This window comes from Rousettus aegyptiacus, unplaced genomic scaffold, assembly GCF_014176215.1.
Source record: "Rousettus aegyptiacus isolate mRouAeg1 unplaced genomic scaffold, mRouAeg1.p scaffold_m13_p_5, whole genome shotgun sequence".
In the NCBI taxonomy this organism is placed as follows: domain Eukaryota; kingdom Metazoa; phylum Chordata; class Mammalia; order Chiroptera; family Pteropodidae; genus Rousettus; species Rousettus aegyptiacus.
The window spans coordinates 121,480,434-121,499,599 of record NW_023416308.1 but is presented as its reverse complement, the minus strand read 5'-3'; the positions used below and the strand labels follow the sequence as shown (position 1 = coordinate 121,499,599).

At 64.5% G+C, this 19,166-nt stretch overlaps 3 protein-coding genes and 1 long non-coding RNA gene across 5 annotated transcripts; 1 reads left to right on the top strand and 3 right to left on the bottom strand.

Moving 5' to 3' along the window:
• Positions 1–342: 342 nt before the first annotated feature.
• On the bottom strand, positions 343–6,559 carry CDHR5 (cadherin related family member 5). 2 transcript variants are annotated; one of them, XM_036220343.1, is made up of 15 exons: positions 6,245–6,559; positions 5,990–6,165; positions 5,689–5,739; positions 4,411–4,503; positions 4,194–4,295; positions 3,990–4,100; positions 3,725–3,895; positions 3,102–3,192; positions 2,839–2,936; positions 2,548–2,748; positions 2,334–2,447; positions 2,173–2,257; positions 1,770–2,078; positions 1,104–1,309; positions 343–839 (listed from the first exon to the last, which is right to left on the bottom strand). In XM_036220343.1, the coding sequence occupies exons 1-15, from the start codon at positions 6,306–6,308 to the stop codon at positions 399–401; spliced, it is 2,313 nt and encodes a 770-aa protein (XP_036076236.1). In that variant the 5' UTR covers positions 6,309–6,559; the 3' UTR covers positions 343–398. The 2 variants fall into 2 exon arrangements, with proteins under 2 accessions (XP_036076236.1, XP_015993963.2); XM_016138477.2 differs by having other exon boundaries at positions 344–839; positions 1,104–1,303; positions 6,245–6,482.
• Positions 6,560–7,586: 1,027 nt separating this feature from the next.
• On the bottom strand, positions 7,587–8,448 carry SCT (secretin). Its single transcript, XM_016138501.2, has 4 exons — positions 8,366–8,448; positions 8,179–8,280; positions 7,980–8,072; positions 7,587–7,757 (listed from the first exon to the last, which is right to left on the bottom strand). Exons 1-4 carry the CDS (start codon positions 8,446–8,448, stop codon positions 7,652–7,654), a joined length of 384 nt encoding a protein of 127 aa, XP_015993987.2. The 3' UTR covers positions 7,587–7,651.
• An 863-nt stretch (positions 8,449–9,311) lies between these two features.
• On the bottom strand, positions 9,312–14,947 carry LOC107507167. The gene is made up of 3 exons (XR_001596112.2): positions 14,073–14,947; positions 12,988–13,924; positions 9,312–9,388 (listed from the first exon to the last, which is right to left on the bottom strand). It is a non-coding gene; the product is annotated as an uncharacterized LOC107507167 (long non-coding RNA).
• Positions 14,948–15,099: 152 nt separating this feature from the next.
• DRD4 (dopamine receptor D4) lies at positions 15,100–17,888 on the top strand. Its single transcript, XM_016138195.2, has 4 exons — positions 15,100–15,387; positions 16,844–16,956; positions 17,031–17,500; positions 17,603–17,888. The coding sequence occupies exons 1-4, from the start codon at positions 15,100–15,102 to the stop codon at positions 17,806–17,808; spliced, it is 1,077 nt and encodes a 358-aa protein (XP_015993681.2). The 3' UTR covers positions 17,809–17,888.
• Positions 17,889–19,166: the final 1,278 nt, after the last annotated feature.

Sequence of the window (19,166 nt, the reverse complement as noted above, 5' to 3'; positions counted from 1 at the left end):
TTTCGGAGCGCTCTCCAGGGCGGTCCCTGGCGAGGTGGCTCCTGAGCCTCCCCCAGGCCGAGAGTTGCCGCGTCGGGTCGACTGGGAACACCCCCCACACACACACCAGGGCGCCCTCCTCCGCCGCGGTTGCGGCCAGAGCGGAACTCGAGCCGCCAGCTGGCACGGAGCCTGGGAAGCCCCGCGGCCCGCGGCGCAGCAGGTGGTTTACGGGAAGCCGCGCCGCGCTCTGCGCAGGGGGCCCTTCCCGCCCGCCCCCTCCGGCCCACCGCGGCCCCGCCGCCTCGTGCGCAGCCGCCGAACGCCTCGCCCGCGGTTCGGAAGCGTCACTTTATTCTGCGGGGGTGGGGGTGGGGGGGCGGGGGGCACTAGATGTAGGTGGCGCCGGCACCGGGCGCTTAGTCGGCGTCGGCAGCGTCGGGACCCCCGCCCAGGCCCGCGGCAGCGTCCTCGTCCTCGTCCTCGTCCGCGCTGCCCGCGCTGCCCTCGGCTCCCGCGCCGTCCGCATCCGAGGCGGGCGTGTCGAGGACCACGACGTCGGCCTCGGCGCCGATGTCCTCGCCGAACCACACGGCCTTGTAGCCGCCCTCGGGCCGCCGCTCCTTGGTCAGGATGGACCTCACGCCTGCGGGGCCGTCCCCATCCCCGGCTGCCGCGGGGGCCTCGGGGACGAGGTCGGCGGTCGCCGGGCTGGGGGACGCGGGTGGTGCGGGCAGTGGGGGGCCAGGCGACTGGGCCGCGGGCGCGGTGCCACCGGGAGAGGGGCCGGCGCCCGGCGCCCAGTTGGCCTCAGGGTCCACGAGGAAGGCCTTGTTGTCGAAGCCGCCGGGCGGGGGCTCCTGGGGAGCAGGTGGGGGAGCCGGGGCATCGAACCGATCCCTGCGGGCGCTCAGACCCGCCTCTCCCCGCCTCTCTGTCCGCACCCACCCGCGCGCTCTGGCGGCTACACCGCACCTGCGCGCACCTGCGCCGCGCCGTCCCCCTCCGCCATCCGCTCCCGCCCTCACTCTCACATCCGTCTCCTTGCCGCCTCCACCCTGGTCCCTCTCTCCCCACCTGTCCCTCTCCGGGCCTGCCCCCCCCCCCCGCCCCCAGGGCCTCACCAGCGCTTTGCCAGAGCAGCACTTGAGTCGGGAGCCGTAGTGCTTGTGGACGAGGGTCACCAGGGCGATCAAGGCCAGCAGCAGCAGTGCGCCCAGCACCCCGCCCAAGGCCGCCATGTCCACGGCTGAGAAGCGCCTGTCGGCGCGGCCGACGCCTGGCTCGTCGTTCCTCGTGGTGTTTACTCCGTTCCCGGGCCGGCCTGTAGCTGACGCCGCGAACGTTAGCTGGGCACCCTAGCACCCACACCGGCCAGGCCGAGCACACCCCGAGAACGAGCCAGGCGGGTGCCTCCCGTCTGTTCCCAGGGACCCCTGGACAGGCCAGCCTGGGGGGGAGGGAGGGGTTGGGGTCTGTGCCCACCGGCTCCAGGTGGGAAATGGGTCCAACGGCACAGGAAGGGAGGTGGGGGCGGTGCGGGGGCCAGCGGGGCGGGCACCCCGGGAACTGGGGGATTCACTGGGTCCTTGCCCAGCGCTCCCCCCACTTTCTTCAGTTTGCCTCCTGGGAGGGTGGGCAGGACCTGCCTGTCTCTGCTTGGACCAAAGCACCCCATTACCCAGGTTCTATGGTCAGCATGGACCAGCCTGGGGTGGACCCTGCCCTGGAGTAACTCCCAGGACTACCTGCCCCCGTGAGTCAGGCAGCAAGGGCAAGTGGGGTGCTACCTGAGGTCGAGGAGTTACTGCTGAGCTGTGTGGGCTGAGAAGTTTCTGGCTTTGGGGTCTGTGCTGAGCCCCTGCTGGGCGAGGCTGACGAGGAGGTGGTGCTGGTTCCTGCGCTGGGGGGGCCCCCAGGTGTGGACGAGGCAGGCGGCCTCAGAGTCGCGCCTGAGGATGGGTTTGGGCCAGCGCTGCCCCCAGAGCTGGTGGTGGAGAGTGACTGCGAAGGCCCGGGGGGTCTGGGGGCTTCCGAAGTGGTGCTCAAGGACCTGGTTGTTCCTCCAGACACAGGGGAAGTGGGGGTGCCAGGGGGTTCTGGGGACAAAGGACACAGCTCGGGCTGGCCTCGGCCCCGGCATGCCTGCGGCTGGAAGCCCTCCCTGAGGGCCCCCCAGCCCCCGAGCGGCACCTGTGGCGGGGGGCTCCTGCTCTGAGACGTGGATCTCCACGACTGTGGTCGCCGTGCCCGATGTCACCGTGTTGGTGGCCTCAACCTGGGGCAGGAAGAAGGCTGTCCCTCCTCGGTTCCCCCGACCTCCTGTCCCAGAGGCGCCGCCCGCCGCCCCTCACCTCTGCATAGAAGACCCCCAGCTGCGTCAGCGAAGCCACAGTCAGCACAAACTCCCCGCCCATCCGGAAGTCCGAGTTGTTGGTGATTCGATAGGTGATGGCTGAGTTGAGGTCCTGGACACAGGTCCGGTGAGCCCTGGGCTCAGGCTTCCCTCATAACCCCCCACCCACCCGCGGAGGGAGGCCCGGCAGACCCGGGACCAGCCGTGCCCACCGGAAAGTCAGGGTCCTGGGCCCAGACCCTTAGAGGCAGGGAGGGCTCAGCGGCATCCTGGACGACGGTGCCCGTGGCCGAGCCCAGAGCCACGGTGCCACGGTACAGGCTGGCGGGGAAGCGCGGCAGGCTCTCGGTGGCGTTACGGGCCTCCACCGTGACCTGGGTGACGGAGTAGCGGGCGTGGTCCGCCTGATCGCCCTGGGGCGGGGAAGCAACGGGACCGTGAAGGGTGAGCCCTGCAGCCTGGGCAGCAGGGAGGGCCCACGGAGACCCGGCCAGGGGACCCACCTTGACGATCAGAAAGAAAGTCTTGGGGCTGGGGACACTCCTGGTCATAGTGAGGTTGCCTGTGTCGGCGTCGATGGCGAAAGTGCCGTCCTCGTTCCCTGGGAGGATGGCGGGAGGGTTCGGCCCGTTTCCTCCGGGGCCCGAGGTCTAGGGTCCCAGCGGGCTCTGCCACGGAGCAGGTCCCCTGGGGCCTCCTCAGCCCAAAGCGGGGCTGGGGGGCGTCTGGCATCGTAAGGCGGAGGAGCGCCATGGTCCTCACTCACCCGTCAGGAGGCTGTAGATGATGCGCTGGTCGATGCCCCTGTCCCCGTCCACGGCATAGATGGGCCCCGGTCGCAGGATGAGGGGGTCCGGCTGTGGGAACCCAGGGGCGGGAACGCTGTGGGTCTGCTGTGAGGGCCCCACTGGCCCTCCCCCCTCCCTTAAAGCAGGCCTGCAACACGCCCTCCGGGCGGACCCCCGGGGTGCAGCTGCGCAGCACAGCCGCCCCCCACACCCCCTTGGACCGCGGTGAGCCGATCCGTCTGAGCGATGTTTGTCTCGGAAGGCCATGTCCGGGGGCTGCGAGCAGCCCAGTGGAGGTCTGGACCCCGCCCTCCCGCGCCTCCCTGCGCCCCCGCACCGGCCAGCAGGGACCGTCAGTGGTCAGAGAGGCAGCCGCGCCCCAGGAGCACCGCGTGGCCCCATCCGAACCCGCCACACTGGCTGTGGGCTGGCCCCTCACTCTGACTTCAGAGGACTTGGCTCACCGCTCCCCACCATGGGGTAGGGCAGGAATGTTCGTATTTGTTTGAAAATCCCAACAGAATTGGGCCCGTGGCACCCAGGCCTCCACCCTGGCGCCAAGCCTCCCAGACCTGGCCCTGCCCCTCCCTGTCCCCGGTACCAGTTTGTAGCCCGTGGGGATGGCCCCTTGGTACTGGGCCTGGACACAGACATAGGTGTCCGAGTAGACGCAGGGCAGGAACCAGGGGGGCCGCAGGTCTGCCGGCTGCACCTCCAGGACCAAGGTGGCCTGCGCTGTGTGGCTGGGCACCGCGTCCTCCTCCTGAGTGTCCTGCAACGGCCGAGCCCCGCAATCAGCCCGGGAGCAGGGCCGGGCCGCTGGGAGGGGCTGGAGGGTCCGCCTCGGGCGGGCGTGGCCTGCGTACCCGCACCAGCAGGTAGAAGGTCATGTTTGGCAACCTGTCGAAGGCCAGTGGCTTGTCCAGCTGCAGCGCGGGGCGGTTCACACCCACCAAAGAGAAGAAGCTGCTGGCGCCCTAGGGAGACGGGGCCACAGCCTGAGACCCTGGGAGCATGTGGGGGGCGCCCAGAGGGAGGGCTGGAGTGGGGTCGCGGCTTCGGGCTCTGACCGGGGTCACTTCCTGGAGAGTATAGAACAAGGTGTCGTCTTTGTCCAGGTCCTGGGCCTCCAGCTGTGTCTCAGGGATGACCGTGGTGTTCACTTTTGTGTCCTGGGGGACAAAGCGGGCTCAGTCTGGCCACACCTCGGGCCCCATGGACCCATCCCTGAGGCTGAGGTCCCTGCTAGCTCTCTGCCCTCGGCCCCTCGCTGTCCCTCACACTCACCTCTGGCACCTTCTCCACCTTGACCTCGAAGGGGAACACAGGGGGGTTGTCGTTGACGTCCAACACGGTCACCAACACCCTCAGCTGGGTCACCTGGGAGACAGAGTGCTGGTCAGCCCCCGCCATGGGCCCGCCCCCGGCTCTGGGGGCCCCGCTCCCTCGAGGTGCTGGGGCAGTCACGGGGGAAAGCTCTGCTCTCGCGGGGGCTCCAGACAAGGGGCAAAAATCACTCTGTACAACACGCAAGGTCACAGGCGCGGGGGGGGGGGGGCACCGCCGGCCCGACCCCTGAGGAGGGCCTACAGGCCGCCAGCGTGCTCACGTACGGATCTCAAAGGCCGAAGAAGAAAGAGGGGACCCCAGGTCGAAAGAGAGGTCAGAGAAACATCAAGCGGTCGCCTTAGGGTGTCACCGCTTGGGCGTCTGCAATCAGCCCTCGGTGACCGCCGGGACCCCGGGGCCGCGGGTACCCCCGGGGCCTGTGACGCTGCTGACTTCCTGCTTTCTTCAGGTGTGACAACAGTGCATCCGAAGGGTCCTCACCTTTTAGAAGGTGCTGAGATACCGTGGGGGGGGGGGCGCCCACGGGGCGGCCCATCCTGTCCTGTGTGTGTGTGTTTGGAACCTCCCACCATGAAAGACAAGCAGAGTCAGGGTCGGAGCTGGCGGGGGGCGGGGAGCATTCTGACTTAGAATGGGGCAGCGGCGGCCTCTCTTCGAAAGGAGAGGAAGCTGGTGGCAGCCGGGCGCACGGCCACCCCCCTCGGCCCTGCGGGAACACAGTCGCTGGACCCCGGGGCGGGGATGTGGGTGGGGGCCCTGCGGGAACACAGTCGCTGGACCCCGGGGCGGGGATGTGGGGGGGGGGTGGCTGCTATTTGCCAGGAGGAGAGTGGGCTGGGGTGGGCAGGGCGGAGAGGACTGCGAGGGGACCCGCTGGAAGGTTCTGGGGAGGAGACATCGCTCTGCGCTCTGCGTGGACAGGGAGGTGGGAGGGAGACCCGGATGGCAGGGCCTGGGTGGGCAGAGGACCAGGTCGCGGGCAGGGGCCGTTGGGCCCTGGTGTCCAGTCAGGGAGGCTGGGTTTGGGGGCTGCGCCTCGGGGCGGAGTCTGGGCAAGAGGAAGTGCAGGCGTCACCAGCACCGGTGACAGTGGAAAACACACCCCGGGTGAGGTCACTGGGGAGGGACGGGGGGCCAGGCAGAGTACAGAGGTCCAGGCCTGGGAGCGCTCCATGCCCGGCCGGGGAGGGGCCGCGGGGCCGCGGGGCGACTCACCACCACGTCGCCTCTCTGGCACTCCAGGTACGCCAGCAGCACCGGGGTCTCCTGCGGGCGAGGCCCAGGGTCGGGACCGGCTGCCCGCCGCTCGCCCGCACCGTCCCTGCTCCGCGGGTGAGGAGCCGGCCCCCGTCCCCGCCATCCGTGCCAAGTCCAGACGGCATCGAGGCCCAAACAGCTCTGTCCCCCTGATCCCACGGCCCCCAGGTGCGCCCCACCTGAGCCTGGGCGCCCGCAGCGTGGCGGTCCCGGCCGCCCCCCCCCCCCCCCCCGCACACCCACCCGCCGCCATCGGCACCTCATAGTCGGGAGTCACGTTGAGAAACAGCTGGGTCCCCTGGATCTTAAAGGCAAAGGGGGTGGACGAGGATCCCAGGGTGACCCGCTGGCCCTCGGGCACGTAGATGTCCACCAGGGGCCCACTGGGCTCCGTGTTCTCCGTGACTTCGAAGACGGTCTTGTTCACGGAGCAGACTGGGAAGTGGGGGGCGGACGGTCAGCGCCGCCCAGCCCCCGCCCGCCGCCCGGCCCCACTGCCACGGCCCCCGCGTACCCTGGGCCTGGGCCGCGGCCTGCAGCGGCAGCAGCAGCAGGGCCCAAACGCCCCAAACCCCCATCTCGGGCCGCGGGACGGTCCGGCCCCGCCGCCGGCCAAGACCCTCTGAGCGGCGGCGCTGGCGCGGGCGCTGCCTCTGCCCGCGACCTTCGCCCTGCGCGGCGCCGCCCACTTTATGGCCCTTCGCGCCGCTTCCGCCAAGGAGGCTCCCGCCGGCCGCACGCCGGCCCCGGGCCGGGCGCCCTGCTGGGGCCCTGGCAGCGACCAGGTCACATGCTGGCGCCGTCGGGGGCCCCACGCCACCGGCGCCAAGTCAAGGGGCGCGAGGAGCGCGGAGAGGACGCGCCGGCGGCGGGGGCGGGGCACCCCACCCCCACCCCCCGCGGGCTGTGCCCGCCCCGCCCCCGCCTGCCCCTCTGCGGGGCTCCTGAGCGAGCACCATCCGGGGCAGAGTCCCAGGACCCAGGCCCCGCTCCTCTCCCCACACCAGCCCGGCTGGAGGGAGAAGCCTGGGTCCTGGGCGCGTGCCCGCCCGTCCCAGAAACAAGCCACTCCCTCTGGGTGGGGCTGGGCCGCAGGGATGGAGATAGCGGAGGTTGGGGGGGGCCCAGGACCCCAGGAGCCCTGGTGACCACAGCAGAGTCATCCTGGAGAGCCAGCCCTACCCTTGTGTTTCCTTGGTCCCCAGCCCTGGCTGCTGGGGAGAGGTCCTCGGCAGGGCCGGGAGGGCAGGGAGGGGGGGCCCCTTCCTGACTTCAGGCCCCCTCACCCCCCCAACCACCGCCCCAGTCCAGAACCCCTCCCAAAGCGCCGGCTCTCCCTGCTGGTGACAGCAGTTCTGCCTGTGCCGTGTGCCTAACTGGTTGCCTGAACCCCAGCACCTCCGGGGGGACCATGGCTGTCCCTGCTCCGCAGGCTGTCTGAGACCAGGAACCTGGTCGGAGAGCCAAACACGCGGCCTCCGGGTGCCATCCCCCAACCCCCGCCTGGCCTCTCTCCCCACCCAGCCTGAGGCTCTTCGCACCCTCGAACTTCCCTCCACCTGCTTCCCATGCTGACCACGCGGCCCCTGGGGCAGGAGCTGGGGAACGTCCTGGGCCCCCCTCAGATTCCCTGAGTGTTTGCTGAGCGATGACCAGGGCCCGGGGAGCTCAGTCCGTGAGACAGGAGGTGAGCGATGCTCAGGATAAGGAGAGGGGAAGGTGAGGCGGCCGCCCACCACCGCACCCCCGGTTTGGAGGGTAGTGGGGCGCAGCCTCCCTCCCGACAGCTCTGCCCCCTCCCACGCCCCAGACAGCGCACACAGCAGGCTCAGCGGGCAAGGTCTGGATCCCTCCTTTATTGATGTGAGTGCGGCCCCCGCTTCCAGCTGCTCCCCTGGTCCACAAAGGCGGGGCTTCCTCCTCAGGACCTCATGTGGGTCCCAGCATGGCCAGCTGGCTCTGAAGCCGAAAGCCCAGACCTCAGTCCTGGCGGAAACCGGGGAGACCAGGCCTGGCCCAAGGGCACCCTGCAGAGACACAGCTGGGTTAGGGGCTGGGTGCTGGCAGCTGGGGGCACCCCCTACCCCCCATCCCCCGCCCCCCGCCTGGTGAACTAGCCCTGACTGGGATCACTCCCCAGGCCCCTGACCCCACCGCCTGGTTTCAGCCACTGATCTGGGGAGCCCCAGGGGACCGGAGAGGGGTCTGAGGAGGAGCTCTGGGTGGGGGGCATGGGGCCATGTGCTCACCAGGCCTGCGGGGCGAGCATGTGGAACCGCGGTAGGCAGAGGGGGCCCCCAGCAGACTTGGTCCAGGAGGTGCTGTGGTCGGGGTCCTGCTGGCTGACCCCCACCCCAGATCAGAATTAGGCGGGGCGCCGGGCGGAGGCCGCGGCGTGAGGGGCGCCGCCGCCCCCGTGGCCTCCGGGGGGCCCCGGCCGCGCCTCACCTGCGCTTGCCCACCAGGCCCTGGAGCAGCCTGTGCAGCCGGGCGCTCTCCCGCAGGCGGCTGAGCTCGCTGGTGAACATGCCGTCGGAGTGGCGCGGGGCCCTGGGGACGGCATGGCGGGGCCGCGGCGCGTCAGGGCCAGGCCGGGGGTGCGGGGCGCGGGGCTGGGGAGCGGGGCTGGGCTCACCTGGGGGGCGCGGGGCGCGCGGCGGAGCCTGCAAGCAGCGGCGGCAGCAGCAGCAGCAGCAGCAGCCGGGCCCGGGGGGCCATGGTGGGCGCGGGGTGCTGAGAGCTGCTGCGGCGGCCCGAGCCCCGCGCGACCCTTTATAGCGGCGGGCGCGCGGCGGAGCGGGCGTCAGCACCGCCCCCGCCGCGCCCCATCGATCCGCTGGAAGGTCAGGGCCGCCCCCCCAGCTGTCGCCCCGCTGGCCGCCTGCCCCGACCGCCGCGTCGGCGCCCCTCGGCGGGCTGAGGGGGGCGGCTGAGCCGGGCGCGAACGCGGGGCCCGCCCGGGAGGAGGGACGTCGCGGCCGGCGGCGGGGCGCGCAGGGTGCGGACCCAGCCCGCGCGCAGCTCGGAGCCTGGGGCCCCGGAGGTGGGCTGATGGCAGCGGTCAGGGCTGGGACGAAGGGCGAGGCGCCCCTGGGGAGGGGGGCCCTGGCAGGCAGGCGGTGCGAGCGCCCCTGGGGAGGGGCGGCTCCGGGCAGGGCCCAGCGCACGACCGGTAACCTCACTGCCACTCGGCGCGGGGTCGGCGGGAGCGCAGGCTGCAGCCTGGGGGGCCTCGCCCTGCGCCCTTCGTGGTTTGCCAGGCAGGAGAGGCATGAGCCTGCTTCAGGGGCGACACGAGGCCGAAATGAGGAAAGTGGGGAGCAAGGGGCGGCTGCATCCCTGCGGCTCAGTCAGTACGCGATTAAGTCCAGTTAGGCCTTAAAAACCAGGCGGCGGGCAGTCTCTAAACGCAAATCACTAATCCGGTCAATGAGGTTATAAACGAGTAGCTCTGGTGTTAAACTTCACACGCATTTTAAATATCATTAGACGTTTTTAGAGCAGTTTTAGGTTTACAGAAAAATTGAGCTGAAATCCAGGGTCCCCCCCACGCCCCCCCCCCACGCCCCCTGCAGTTTCTCCCCTTCCCGCTTCCTGCGTGAATCTCGCACAGGCTGGGTGCGTTCCTTAGTCTCCTGGCCAGTGCCACTCCGGGGACCTGGACAAACGTGCAAGGACACAGTGTCACACAGCAGCTCCACTGCCCTGAGAATCCCGTGCTCCGCCTGCTCACCCCTCCCTCCCTCAGCCCCTAACAGCCACCGGCCATTGCTGTCCCCACAGTTCTGCCTCTTCCAGTGTGTCACACACTTGGAATCGTTCGGTCCGTAGCCTTCTCAGGTGGCTTCTCTCACTCGGTCACATGCTCTAAGGTTCCTCCCTGTCTCTTCGCGGCCTGAGGGCTCGTTGCTCTAACTGATTAGTGCCCTTGTCTGGAGGGACCCAGTCTGTTCCCCCATCGCCTGCTGAGGGGCGTCTAGGCGACTTCCCAGTCTGGGCAGTAATCGGCGAAGCCGCGGGACGTGTGTGCAGGTTTTGTGTGGACATCGGGCTTCAGCCCCTCAGGGTAAATCCCAAGGAGCGTGATTGCTGGATCGTGCGGCAAGAGTGCGTTTAGTTCTGCGAGAACCCACCCACTGTCTTCCCAAGTGGCTGCACCGTTGTGTGTTGCCACCGGGGCGAGTGACATTCCTGCTGGTCCCATCCTGCTGGCGCTCGGGGCTGCCGCGCCCTGGGCTGTGGCCAGGCCGGTGGGCGTGCGGCCAGCTGGTTTCTTTACATGTGTTTTTAAACAGCTGGCAAGACCTGTTCTTGCACAAACTTGGCAGATTAAAATCTGCTAAACATCAATACCGTTGACCGATTAATTATATTCATGAGGTTGTTCCAAAGTCCAAGTGCTAATTTAATTGGTACTAATTTAACCTCAGGGGGAAGCTTCCATCTCTCCACTGCGTACAACGCTGCTGTGTGTCTTTCGCATGTGGCCTTTATCACGTTGCGAGAGTTGCTCTCTATTCCTAGTTTACTGAGTCTTCTTTATCGTGAAAGGGTGTTGGATCTTGTCAAATGCCTTCTCTGCACCAGTCGAGATGATTAAATGGTTTTTCTCTCCACTCTATTAACGTGATGTGCGCCACTGAGTTTCGTCTGTTGAATCGGCGTTGCTTTCCTGAGATAAATCCCCACTTGGTCATGGAGTATAATCCTTAAAAAAAAATGCTACTGGATTTGGTTTGCTCGTTTTTTTAAAAGGAGTTTTGTGTTTCTGTGCATAAGGAATATTCACCTGGAGTTTTCTTTCTCATGATGTCATTATTGTTGAGTGTTTGGAGGTCTTTATATATTTTGTATTCAAGTCATTTGCTGATACTTTCTGCTATTCTATGGCTGGAAATTTTTAATTTTAATGAAGTCGAGTTTATCTATTTTTTCATTTGGTGTGACATCAAAACACTCTTTGTCTCTAACCCCTGGTCACAGAGATTTTTCTCCCATCTTTTTTCTCAAAATTTTTAGGTTAGATTTACGTTTTGATCTACGATTCATCTTGAGTTAGGTTTTAAATAAGGTGTGAGGTTTGGATCAAGGGTTTGGGGGTTTGTTTTTGTTTTTTGCGTATGGATGTCCAATCATCTCAGCACCCTTTGTTAAAAAGACTATCCTTTCTCCATTCTGCACCTTTGTAAAAAAAAAAAAAATCTGGTAGTATTGGTGTGAGTCTACACATGGACTCTATTCTGTTCCCCCATACCCAGGGGGCCCTCCTCTCCATGAATTCCACACTGTCTGGATTACTGCGGCTAGATAGTCATTTTTAAAATTAGCTAATACCATCCCTCCAATTTTATTCTTCTCTTTCAAAATCGTTTTGACTAATTCTGCTTGTTTCGTTTACCCACATGAATGTTAAACATCGATTTGTCTATACCTATGAGAAATCCCACTGAACTTTTGATCACGATTTGCCTTAAATCTATAGGTCGGTTCGGGGCGAATTGACGTTTCTAAGGTGGAACCTTCTCATTCATGGACACGGTGTGTCTCGTCATTTATTTAAGTTTTCTTTGATTTGTTTCATCGGCGCTTTGTAGCTTTCTGCATAGAGATCCCATGTGTATTTCGTTAGGACTACGGATATTTTGTGTATTTCTTTAGCTGTTATAAAGGGCAATGTTTCTAATTTTTAGGTTTGGCTTCCGATCGCTCACCCCGGTACACAGAAATGCAGCTTCTCTTCGCATGCCGCCCCGAATCCCGCAGCCTCCCTGAGTGGGCTTATCAGTTCTAGGAGATTACGATAGATTCCCTGGGGTTTTATGCAGACGATCAAGTCATGTGTGAATCAGGAGAGTTTCCCTTTTTCCTCTCCCTTCTGGATGTCTGTTATTTGTGTTTTCTCGCTGCCTGATTGCACCGGCTCAAACGTCAGCCCTACAACAACCAGATGGGCTCAGAGCGGACTTACTTGTCTTGTTTCTGATTTTAGGTGGGAAGTGTTCAGTCACTCATCGTTAATTGTGAGGTTATCTGTAGATTTTTTTGAAGGTGCACTTTATGAGGCAGAAAAAGTTCCCTTCTACTCCTAGCCTGCACCCTTTTAGCGTGAGCGGTTCTGAATTTTGTCAGATGTTTCTCTGTGTTGATCAATATGATCACATGGATTTTCCTCTTCGGGTTGTTACCTGGTATTCTTTGTTGATGTGAGACCTTTCTTATTTTCAAATTAAGTAGGTAATGCTATGAATTTTCCTCTGAGCACTGTTTTAGCTCCAGCCCACACATTTTGATATAATGGATTCTCATTTTCCTTCAATTTGAAATATTTTCTAATTTCCTGAGATTTCTTCTTTGACCTATGGGTTACTCAGAATTGTGATGTTTAATTTCTGAAATTTTGGACATTGTCCTGTTATTTTTTGTTATTACTTCTAGTTTTATTCCTTTATGATAAGAGAGCATACTTTGTGTGATTTCCAGTCTTCAAAAAACATGTTATGGTTCCTTTTCTGATACAGAATACGAGCTCTCTCGGAGAATGTTCCCTGTCGAATAGTGGAGACGTGTGTTCCTCTGCTATGGGGCGGAGTGCTCTACCGATGGCAAGTGTATCGACTTGGCTGACGGTTCATCCAGATTCTTCTGTACCCTAGCTCATATTCTGTCTACTCGTTCTATTGATTCAGGAGAGATTCTTAAATTTTTGAACGACTCTTGTGCACCACATAAACGACATCCTCATAAATGTTTCAAGCATCCCATAAGGCTCTGCAGCGTTGACACTTGCCCAAGCGTCACCACTAGGACGGTGTCAGCCCACAACTCCGGCTCCTGTCCTGTTCCAGAGGGTTCCAGATGTGCTGGAGGACAGAGTGGCCGCTCAGGCCCCGCACAGCCTTCGAGGTCGCACAGCCCACCTCTCAGTGGCCGGAGGTTCTGGCCAGCATCAGGGCGTCCTTCTGCCAAGGTGAGTCGCCTCGGCCTTGCCATCCTTTACTGCCAGTACGGCCATCGTTTGCGCCCTGAGAGCACACACTCGGACCTGGCCTCTTTTATGAAGTTTGATCTACTATCTGTAGTTACTCTTTTTGATCCACAGTTCTATGAGTTCTGAAAACTGTATTCAACTTTGTAAACACCCCCAGTGCCACCACCCCCAGGTCTCCCTCAAGCCCCTTGGCGGTCCGCCGTGACTCGGAGCCCCTGGCAGCCACGATCCTGAATACTCAGGTATCTTACAGCAAACCAGTCACATACGTGAGGCAAACACTGATATGGAGAAATGGAACTCGATGGAGAAGCAGAAAAAACCGCAGTTGTCCTTGGAGACCTCGGCGTTCCCCTCTCAGTGATCAACAGGACGGACAGAAACCGGCACGAGGAAGGTGCGAACAGTGCCGTCCGGCTCTAAGTGACTTTTCCAGAACTCTGCACCCAATAGCAGCCGAACGCACATTCTTTTCAAGTGTGCCTGGAACGTTTATCATTTATGTAGAGACTATATTTGGGGTAATAAAATAAACTGTAACAAATTTAAAGGAATTGAAGCCCTCAAAGCATTTTTTCCTCACCATATGCAATCAAAGTAGAAATACATAATAGAAAGATAACCAGAAAATCTCCAAACATTTGGAAATTACATAACATAGTTCTAAGAAATCCATGGGTCACAGAAGAAGTCTCGGGGGAAGTAGGAAGTATTTTGAAAACATAATTGAAAACCCAATTGAACATAATTGAAAACACAAAAATGTGTGCCTGCATCTTAGAGAGAAAATTTCTAGGATTAAATGCTTATGTTAGAAAAGAACTATCTCAAGTAAGTGGCATCAAGAAGCTAGAAAAAGGGCAAATTAAATACAAAGCAAGCAGAAGAAATAATAAAGAGCAGAAATCCATGAAATTGGAAGCAAACACATAAAAAACTACAAGGAAAAAAAAATCCATGAAACCGAAAGCTGTTTCTCTGAAAAGATCAGTAAAACGAATAAACCTCTAGACCGAGAACAAAAGGAGAGAGGGAAGGCAGGGGCAGTGTCACCAGACGCCTTCCAGGTGCAGGGAGGAAATCAGGGGTCACCGCAAACGGGGCTGGGCCCGGAAGCCGAAACCTGACATGAGACAGACCGGCGCTGCGGAAGGTGAGTAGCCACGTTCACTCGGCAGGAGACGTGTGACGAGGAAATCGAGTCCCCTGTCAAAACCCGTTCGGTGGTCGGCCGTGGTCACATCGGTGTTATGGAATCCGGGATGGGGGGGGGACACAGGGGAGGAGGAGGTGCTTCCGGGCTGGGGTCCCCCAACCAGAGGGTCCCACTGAGCTCCGCGGTGGGGCCGCTCACCTCACCGCCTGTTGACGGGCCTGGGCCGCACGTCGCTGAGATTTCAGGAAGTCTGTGATGAAAATTCTTGATGGGACACATCGTCCCCGTACGCCCTTTCTGTGCACGTCCGTACTGACAGACGACAGCCTGGGTGGACCAGGACCCTCCATGCCACCCAGGCCCCCGCGGCCCTGCGTGGGCAGGTGGGACGATGGGCCGGGGAGTTTGTGGGTGTGCTGGGTGCAGGGCGAGCGGGTTCTCACTGGAGCCTTTTTTTGCTTTGGAAAGGAGGAGGTGGCCACCGTGCTGCTCAGCTCCGGAGGCTCACCCCGGCCCGGCAGTCATTCTGCCCATGGCCACAGCCCCAGGCTGAAGGACGCTCGCTTGCTCTGGGTCTTGGGCTCCCAGATGATGGAGCAGGGATTAGGGGCGACCGCTCCAGTCTGGTGGTTGCTGGCACCTGACCAGAGAGGCAGCTTCCTGGAATGGGGTGCAGGGCCCTGGATGGGGGCGTCGGTGATCATTGCTGGAGGCCAAGCCAGGCCAGGAGGGAGTTGAGTGAGAGGGTCGGGAAGGAGGAGGCGTGTGGTCAGGGCCGAAGGGGGAGGGTGGCACCCGGTCCTGGGTCTCGCGGTGTCTGTGGGAACCAGCCTGAGATGTCCTCCTACGCCACGAAAACGGGTGCGGGGAGAACCCGCGCCGCCTCTGCCTTGAGGCGCCTCCAGGAGCCTCCCCGGGTAGGGACCGCGGGGTCCGGTCCGCCACCTTCCCTCTCCATCGGTTTCAGAGCACAGACCTGCGCGTCCCTCCAACCCCGCGCGCGCCCGTGCGCATCCGTCCACCTGCCCATCTCCCGTGGCACAAAAGTCCAAGACGGGCAAACGCGAAGTGCACCCCGGAGCGCCCTGGGGCCCACCGAGCCGGGGCGGATCCGGCGGGCCGAGGCCAGGCCGGGGCGTGCCCGAGGGGCGGGGCTCCCGGGTTCGCGACCTCGGCTCTGTCCGCGGTGCTGAGCGCCCTCCGGGGCGCGCGGGGCCGGGGCGCCATGGGGAACCGCAGCGCCGCGGACGTGGGCGGGCTGCTGGCCGGGCGCGGGCCGGGCAGCAGCGGCGGCGCGCGGGCGCCGGCGGGGCTGGCGGAGCCGGGGGCGGCGGCGGCGCTGGCGGGCGGCGTGCTCCTCATCGGCACGGTGCTCGCGGGGAACTCGCTCGTGTGCGTGAGCGTGGCGGCCGAGCGCGCCCTGCAGACGCCCACCAACTACTTCGTCGTGAGCCTGGCGGCCGCGGACCTGCTCCTCGCCCTGCTCGTGCTGCCGCTCTTCGTCTATTCCGAGGTGAGCGCGTGCGCGCCTGCGCCGCGGACCCCCGCGTCCCCGCGGCTCCGCGTCCCAGCCCGCGCGCGCCCAGCGCCGCCCGGCCGCTGGCCTTCTCAGGAGCCCCCCTGCTGGGGCTGGGGCAGGGGCGCTGTGCCTGGTCCCAGGACGTCCGGAGCCTCTGTCCCCTCGGAACCCGTCCCGCCCCCGTCTGGCGGTCCATCTGCCACTTTGCGATCAGTCTGTCGCCCTCCCCCTTCTTCCCTTCCCTGTCTTAGCGTCTGTTACCCAAGAGATGCCTCTGTCCTTCAGCCGGGGGACCCCACAGCGGGCGGCTTTGGAAGTCCAGCCAACCACCCACTGCCTCCAGCTGCGTTCCACTCCCCAGGGAGCCAGCTGGACGGGCGAGCGAATGCAGGCTCACCCCCTCCTGGCCCTCCCTGGGGCACAGAGACAGCCCTGCACAAGGCCAGAGCCGCGCGCGACCAGGAACACACTAGCACACCCCACAGAAGAGGAGGACCCTCACACACACACACACACACGCACGCACGCAGGCACCCGGGCTCTTACAGCAGGGACACTCAGTTACCCGGAGCTGCAGAGCTGTGAACCCCGGAGGGGGGACCTGGGTGGGAGGGGGGCCTGAGCAGGACAGCAGAAGCGGGGAGGGGCGGGGGGTCTAGAGGCCCTGCAGACTCAGACTAGGAGTCTCCACCCCAGGCCAGGTCCGGGCCTTGGGTGGGTCCCCCGTGGTGCCAGCCCTGTCTGCGCTGTGGTTTGGGCAGAGAAAAGCTGCTTAGGGCTGGGCTGGGGACACAGTGTCCCGGGCTGTGGGGGAGGGGAGGCTCGCTTTTTCTAAAATGGACACAGTGAATCAATCAGGGCTGGGGCAGAGACTATCAGGACAAGGACATGCCCTGCCCAGTTGCCAGAGCCACAGACGGACGTCACTGTCACGGCTCTTAAGCTCCTAATCGTCCCAAATCGGCGGGAGGGGATTTAGAAGGGGGGGTGTCTGTCTGCTCCTTTGCCCTTGGCGGGGGCGCTGAGCAGCGTTCAGGCCTTTATTCTTTTTAACTCACTTACCCTCGGGACAATCGTGTGGGTGCCATCATCGCCCTCATTTTACAGGTGGAGGCGCAGACGTGAAGTCACTTGTCCAAAGTCCCAAAGCAGTGACTAAGTTTAACCAGATCGGCGGACTCTTAGCTGTGCTCTGGGAGAAAGAGGGACGGGGGCGGGGGAATCATTCATTCCAGAACGGCAAGGTCTCCGGTGCCCAGGGTGGGGCCCCGGCACCCTGAACCCCACACATCATCAGAGATCAGGGTCCCCTGTCTCGCCCCAGGCCTTTCTCAGTCCTAGCCAAAGGCATCCTGGAGGTGCGGCAGAGGGCCACAGGCCTGGCCGAGGAGGCCGGGGAGTCAGAGGGTCTGGCGGGGTGGTGTTGAACCGCCCCCTCCTCGCGGCCCAGGTCCAGGGCGGTGTGTGGCTGCTGAGCCCCGGCCTCTGCGACGCGCTCATGGCCATGGACGTCATGCTGTGCACCGCCTCCATCTTCAACCTGTGCGCGATCAGCGTGGACAGGTGGGTCGCCCCCCTCCGCCCCGCCCCTGCCCCGCCCCCTCCCGCCCCCTCCGCCCTCACCGCGCTCCCCGCAGGTTCGTGGCGGTGGCCCTGCCCCTGCGCTACAACCGCCAGAGCGGGGGCGGGCGCCAGCTGCTGCTCATCGGCGCCACGTGGCTGCTGTCCGCCGCGGTGGCCGCGCCCGTGCTGTGCGGCCTCAACGACGCGCGCGGCCGCGACCCCGCCGCGTGCCGCCTGGAGGACCGCGACTACGTGGTCTACTCGTCCGTGTGCTCCTTCTTCCTGCCCTGCCCGCTCATGCTGCTGCTCTACTGGGCCACGTTCCGGGGCCTGCGGCGCTGGGAGGCCGCCCGCCGCGCCAAGCTGCAGGGCCGCGCGCCCAGCGGCCCCGGCCCGCCGCCCCCCGCCGCCGGCCCGCCCCCCGGCGGCGTGGCGCCCCCCGACGCCGTCCCTGCGGAGCCCGCGCAGCAGCCGCACAGGACGAGGCGCGCCAAGATCCCCGGCCGGGAGCGCAAGGCCATGAGGGTCCTGCCCGTGGTGGTCGGTGGGTCCGGGCTCCGGCCGGCGCGGAGGGGGCGGTGGCAGCGCCCGGACCGCAGGCGCGGCGGGGAGCCTGGCTCACGCCCACGCCCGCGCCCGCCCCCAGGGGCCTTCTTGGTCTGCTGGACGCCCTTCTTCGTGGTGCATATCACCGGGGCGCTGTGTCCCACCTGCGCTGTGCCCCCGCGGCTGGTCAGCGCCGTCACCTGGCTGGGCTACGTCAACAGCGCGCTCAACCCGATTATCTACACCGTCTTCAACGCCGAGTTCCGGACTGTCTTCCGCAAGGCCCTGCGCTGCGGCTGCTGCTGAGCACAGGAACCTGGGTGTCTGCGACCTCCCAGCTGGCTGCCCGCAAGGCCCCGCCAGGAAGGGCCATTCTGTAGAACTGATTAAAGGGGTTGCTTCCTAAACGCCGGCCCAGAAGGCTCCTTGGGGGCGGGGTGGGGAGGAGGGGGTGAGGCGGCCACTGACCACAGTGGGTCCTGCAGGAGCCTTGCCCTGGGGCTGGGCGTCAAGGCTTCCTGAGGCTGCCCTTTGCCTGGCGGGAAGGCCAGTACGGTCCCCAAGGATCAGCCGGACGCTGACCAGAGATGCCCAGGCCCCGACGAGAAGGCTCTGGGGTGCTGGGCGGGCCCACTGAGGTGCCCTGGGGGGTGCTCTGCGAGGCAGCCTGGCCTAGGGTGCAGGAGGAGGGGGAGGTGCAGCGCCCCAGGCCGGGCAGAGCCACCCAAGCTGCCAGTCTGTGCCAGGGAGGAGGGTGCAGCTCTCGGCCCTGCAGCCAGGGACAGCCCGGCTGCACGGCAGCGTCCCCCCCGGGGAAGCACCATAGACGGGCCTCCCCGTCCCCGGCGCCCACCCTCTCCTGTCATGGCCTCAGCTGCTCTCCTGAGAAGCCTGCCTGACCACCCCACGCCCTTAAAGACCTGTCTCCATGGCTCCCCGGTCCCCCTCTGTCTCCTGCTGGGCTGAAGGCTGACGAAGGGCGCGTGCCCACGCCCACACAGGGTCCGATGGGCCAGGGGGGTGGGGGCGGGGTGCCCAGGCAGCACCCCAGCTCCGGGCACCTTGCTGTGGCAGACACCTGGGCTCCCCCCAGGGCGGCCTGGCTGAGCCCCTGCCCCTGTTGGCTGTCTCGGGGGCGGACGCCCGCCCCAGGCCCGCCCACGGTCCCCTCAGCTCCGTGGCGGCCTGCACTCTGCCGGCGCCCCCGCACTCGGGCCACGCGCATCCGCTGGTCCCACGTGCCCACTTCGGACGCTGCCATGGGGACCTCGTCCAATGCCACCTGCTGCCCTGCCACCGCCCAGGCTCCGTGTGTGGCCGCAGCCACACCCCCATCTCAGACAGTCCTCATCACCTGCCTGGGGGACAGGGCTGACTCTGCTCCCAAGAGGCGGGGACAGGCCACAGCTGCAGATAAGCTGGGAGCTGCCGTGGCTCCACACCGTCCCTGCCTGGCCTGCAGCACCACGGAGGAGGACGAGGTGGACACAGGAGACAAGGTGGCCACGGGGACGAGGTGGCCATGGGGACAAGGTGGCCACGGGGGACCCCAGGAGGTGTCTCAGCTGTTCCTGCAGCTCTCTCCAACTTGGGGGCCCAAATGGCCTGGCCCTTGCACCAGCTGGCAGAGCAGGCCCTTGTCGCCTGTCCCCAAGCCGTGTCCC

Excerpts from the sequence above, each read along its gene's own strand:
- CDHR5 (XM_036220343.1), bottom strand. The coding sequence starts at position 6,308 with ATGGGGGTTTGGGGCGTTTGGGCCCTGCTGCTGCTGCCGCTGCAGGCC. Across the intron at positions 2,079-2,172 it reads GCAGGAGCCCCCCGCCACAG|AACCCCCTGGCACCCCCACT; the intron begins GTGCCGCTCGGG and ends CTTTGTCCCCAG. Across the intron at positions 1,310-1,769 it reads CAGTAACTCCTCGACCTCAG|CTACAGGCCGGCCCGGGAAC; the intron begins GTAGCACCCCAC and ends TCGCGGCGTCAG.
- SCT (XM_016138501.2), bottom strand. The coding sequence starts at position 8,448 with ATGGCCCCCCGGGCCCGGCTGCTGCTGCTGCTGCTGCTGCCGCCGCTG. Across the intron at positions 8,281-8,365 it reads GCGCGCCCCGCGCCCCCCAG|GGCCCCGCGCCACTCCGACG; the intron begins GTGAGCCCAGCC and ends TGCCGTCCCCAG. Across the intron at positions 8,073-8,178 it reads GGCCTGGTGGGCAAGCGCAG|CCAGCAGGACCCCGACCACA; the intron begins GTGAGGCGCGGC and ends GGTGGGGGTCAG.
- DRD4 (XM_016138195.2), top strand. The coding sequence starts at position 15,100 with ATGGGGAACCGCAGCGCCGCGGACGTGGGCGGGCTGCTGGCCGGGCGC. Across the intron at positions 15,388-16,843 it reads CGCTCTTCGTCTATTCCGAG|GTCCAGGGCGGTGTGTGGCT; the intron begins GTGAGCGCGTGC and ends CTCGCGGCCCAG. Across the intron at positions 16,957-17,030 it reads TGCGCGATCAGCGTGGACAG|GTTCGTGGCGGTGGCCCTGC; the intron begins GTGGGTCGCCCC and ends CGCTCCCCGCAG.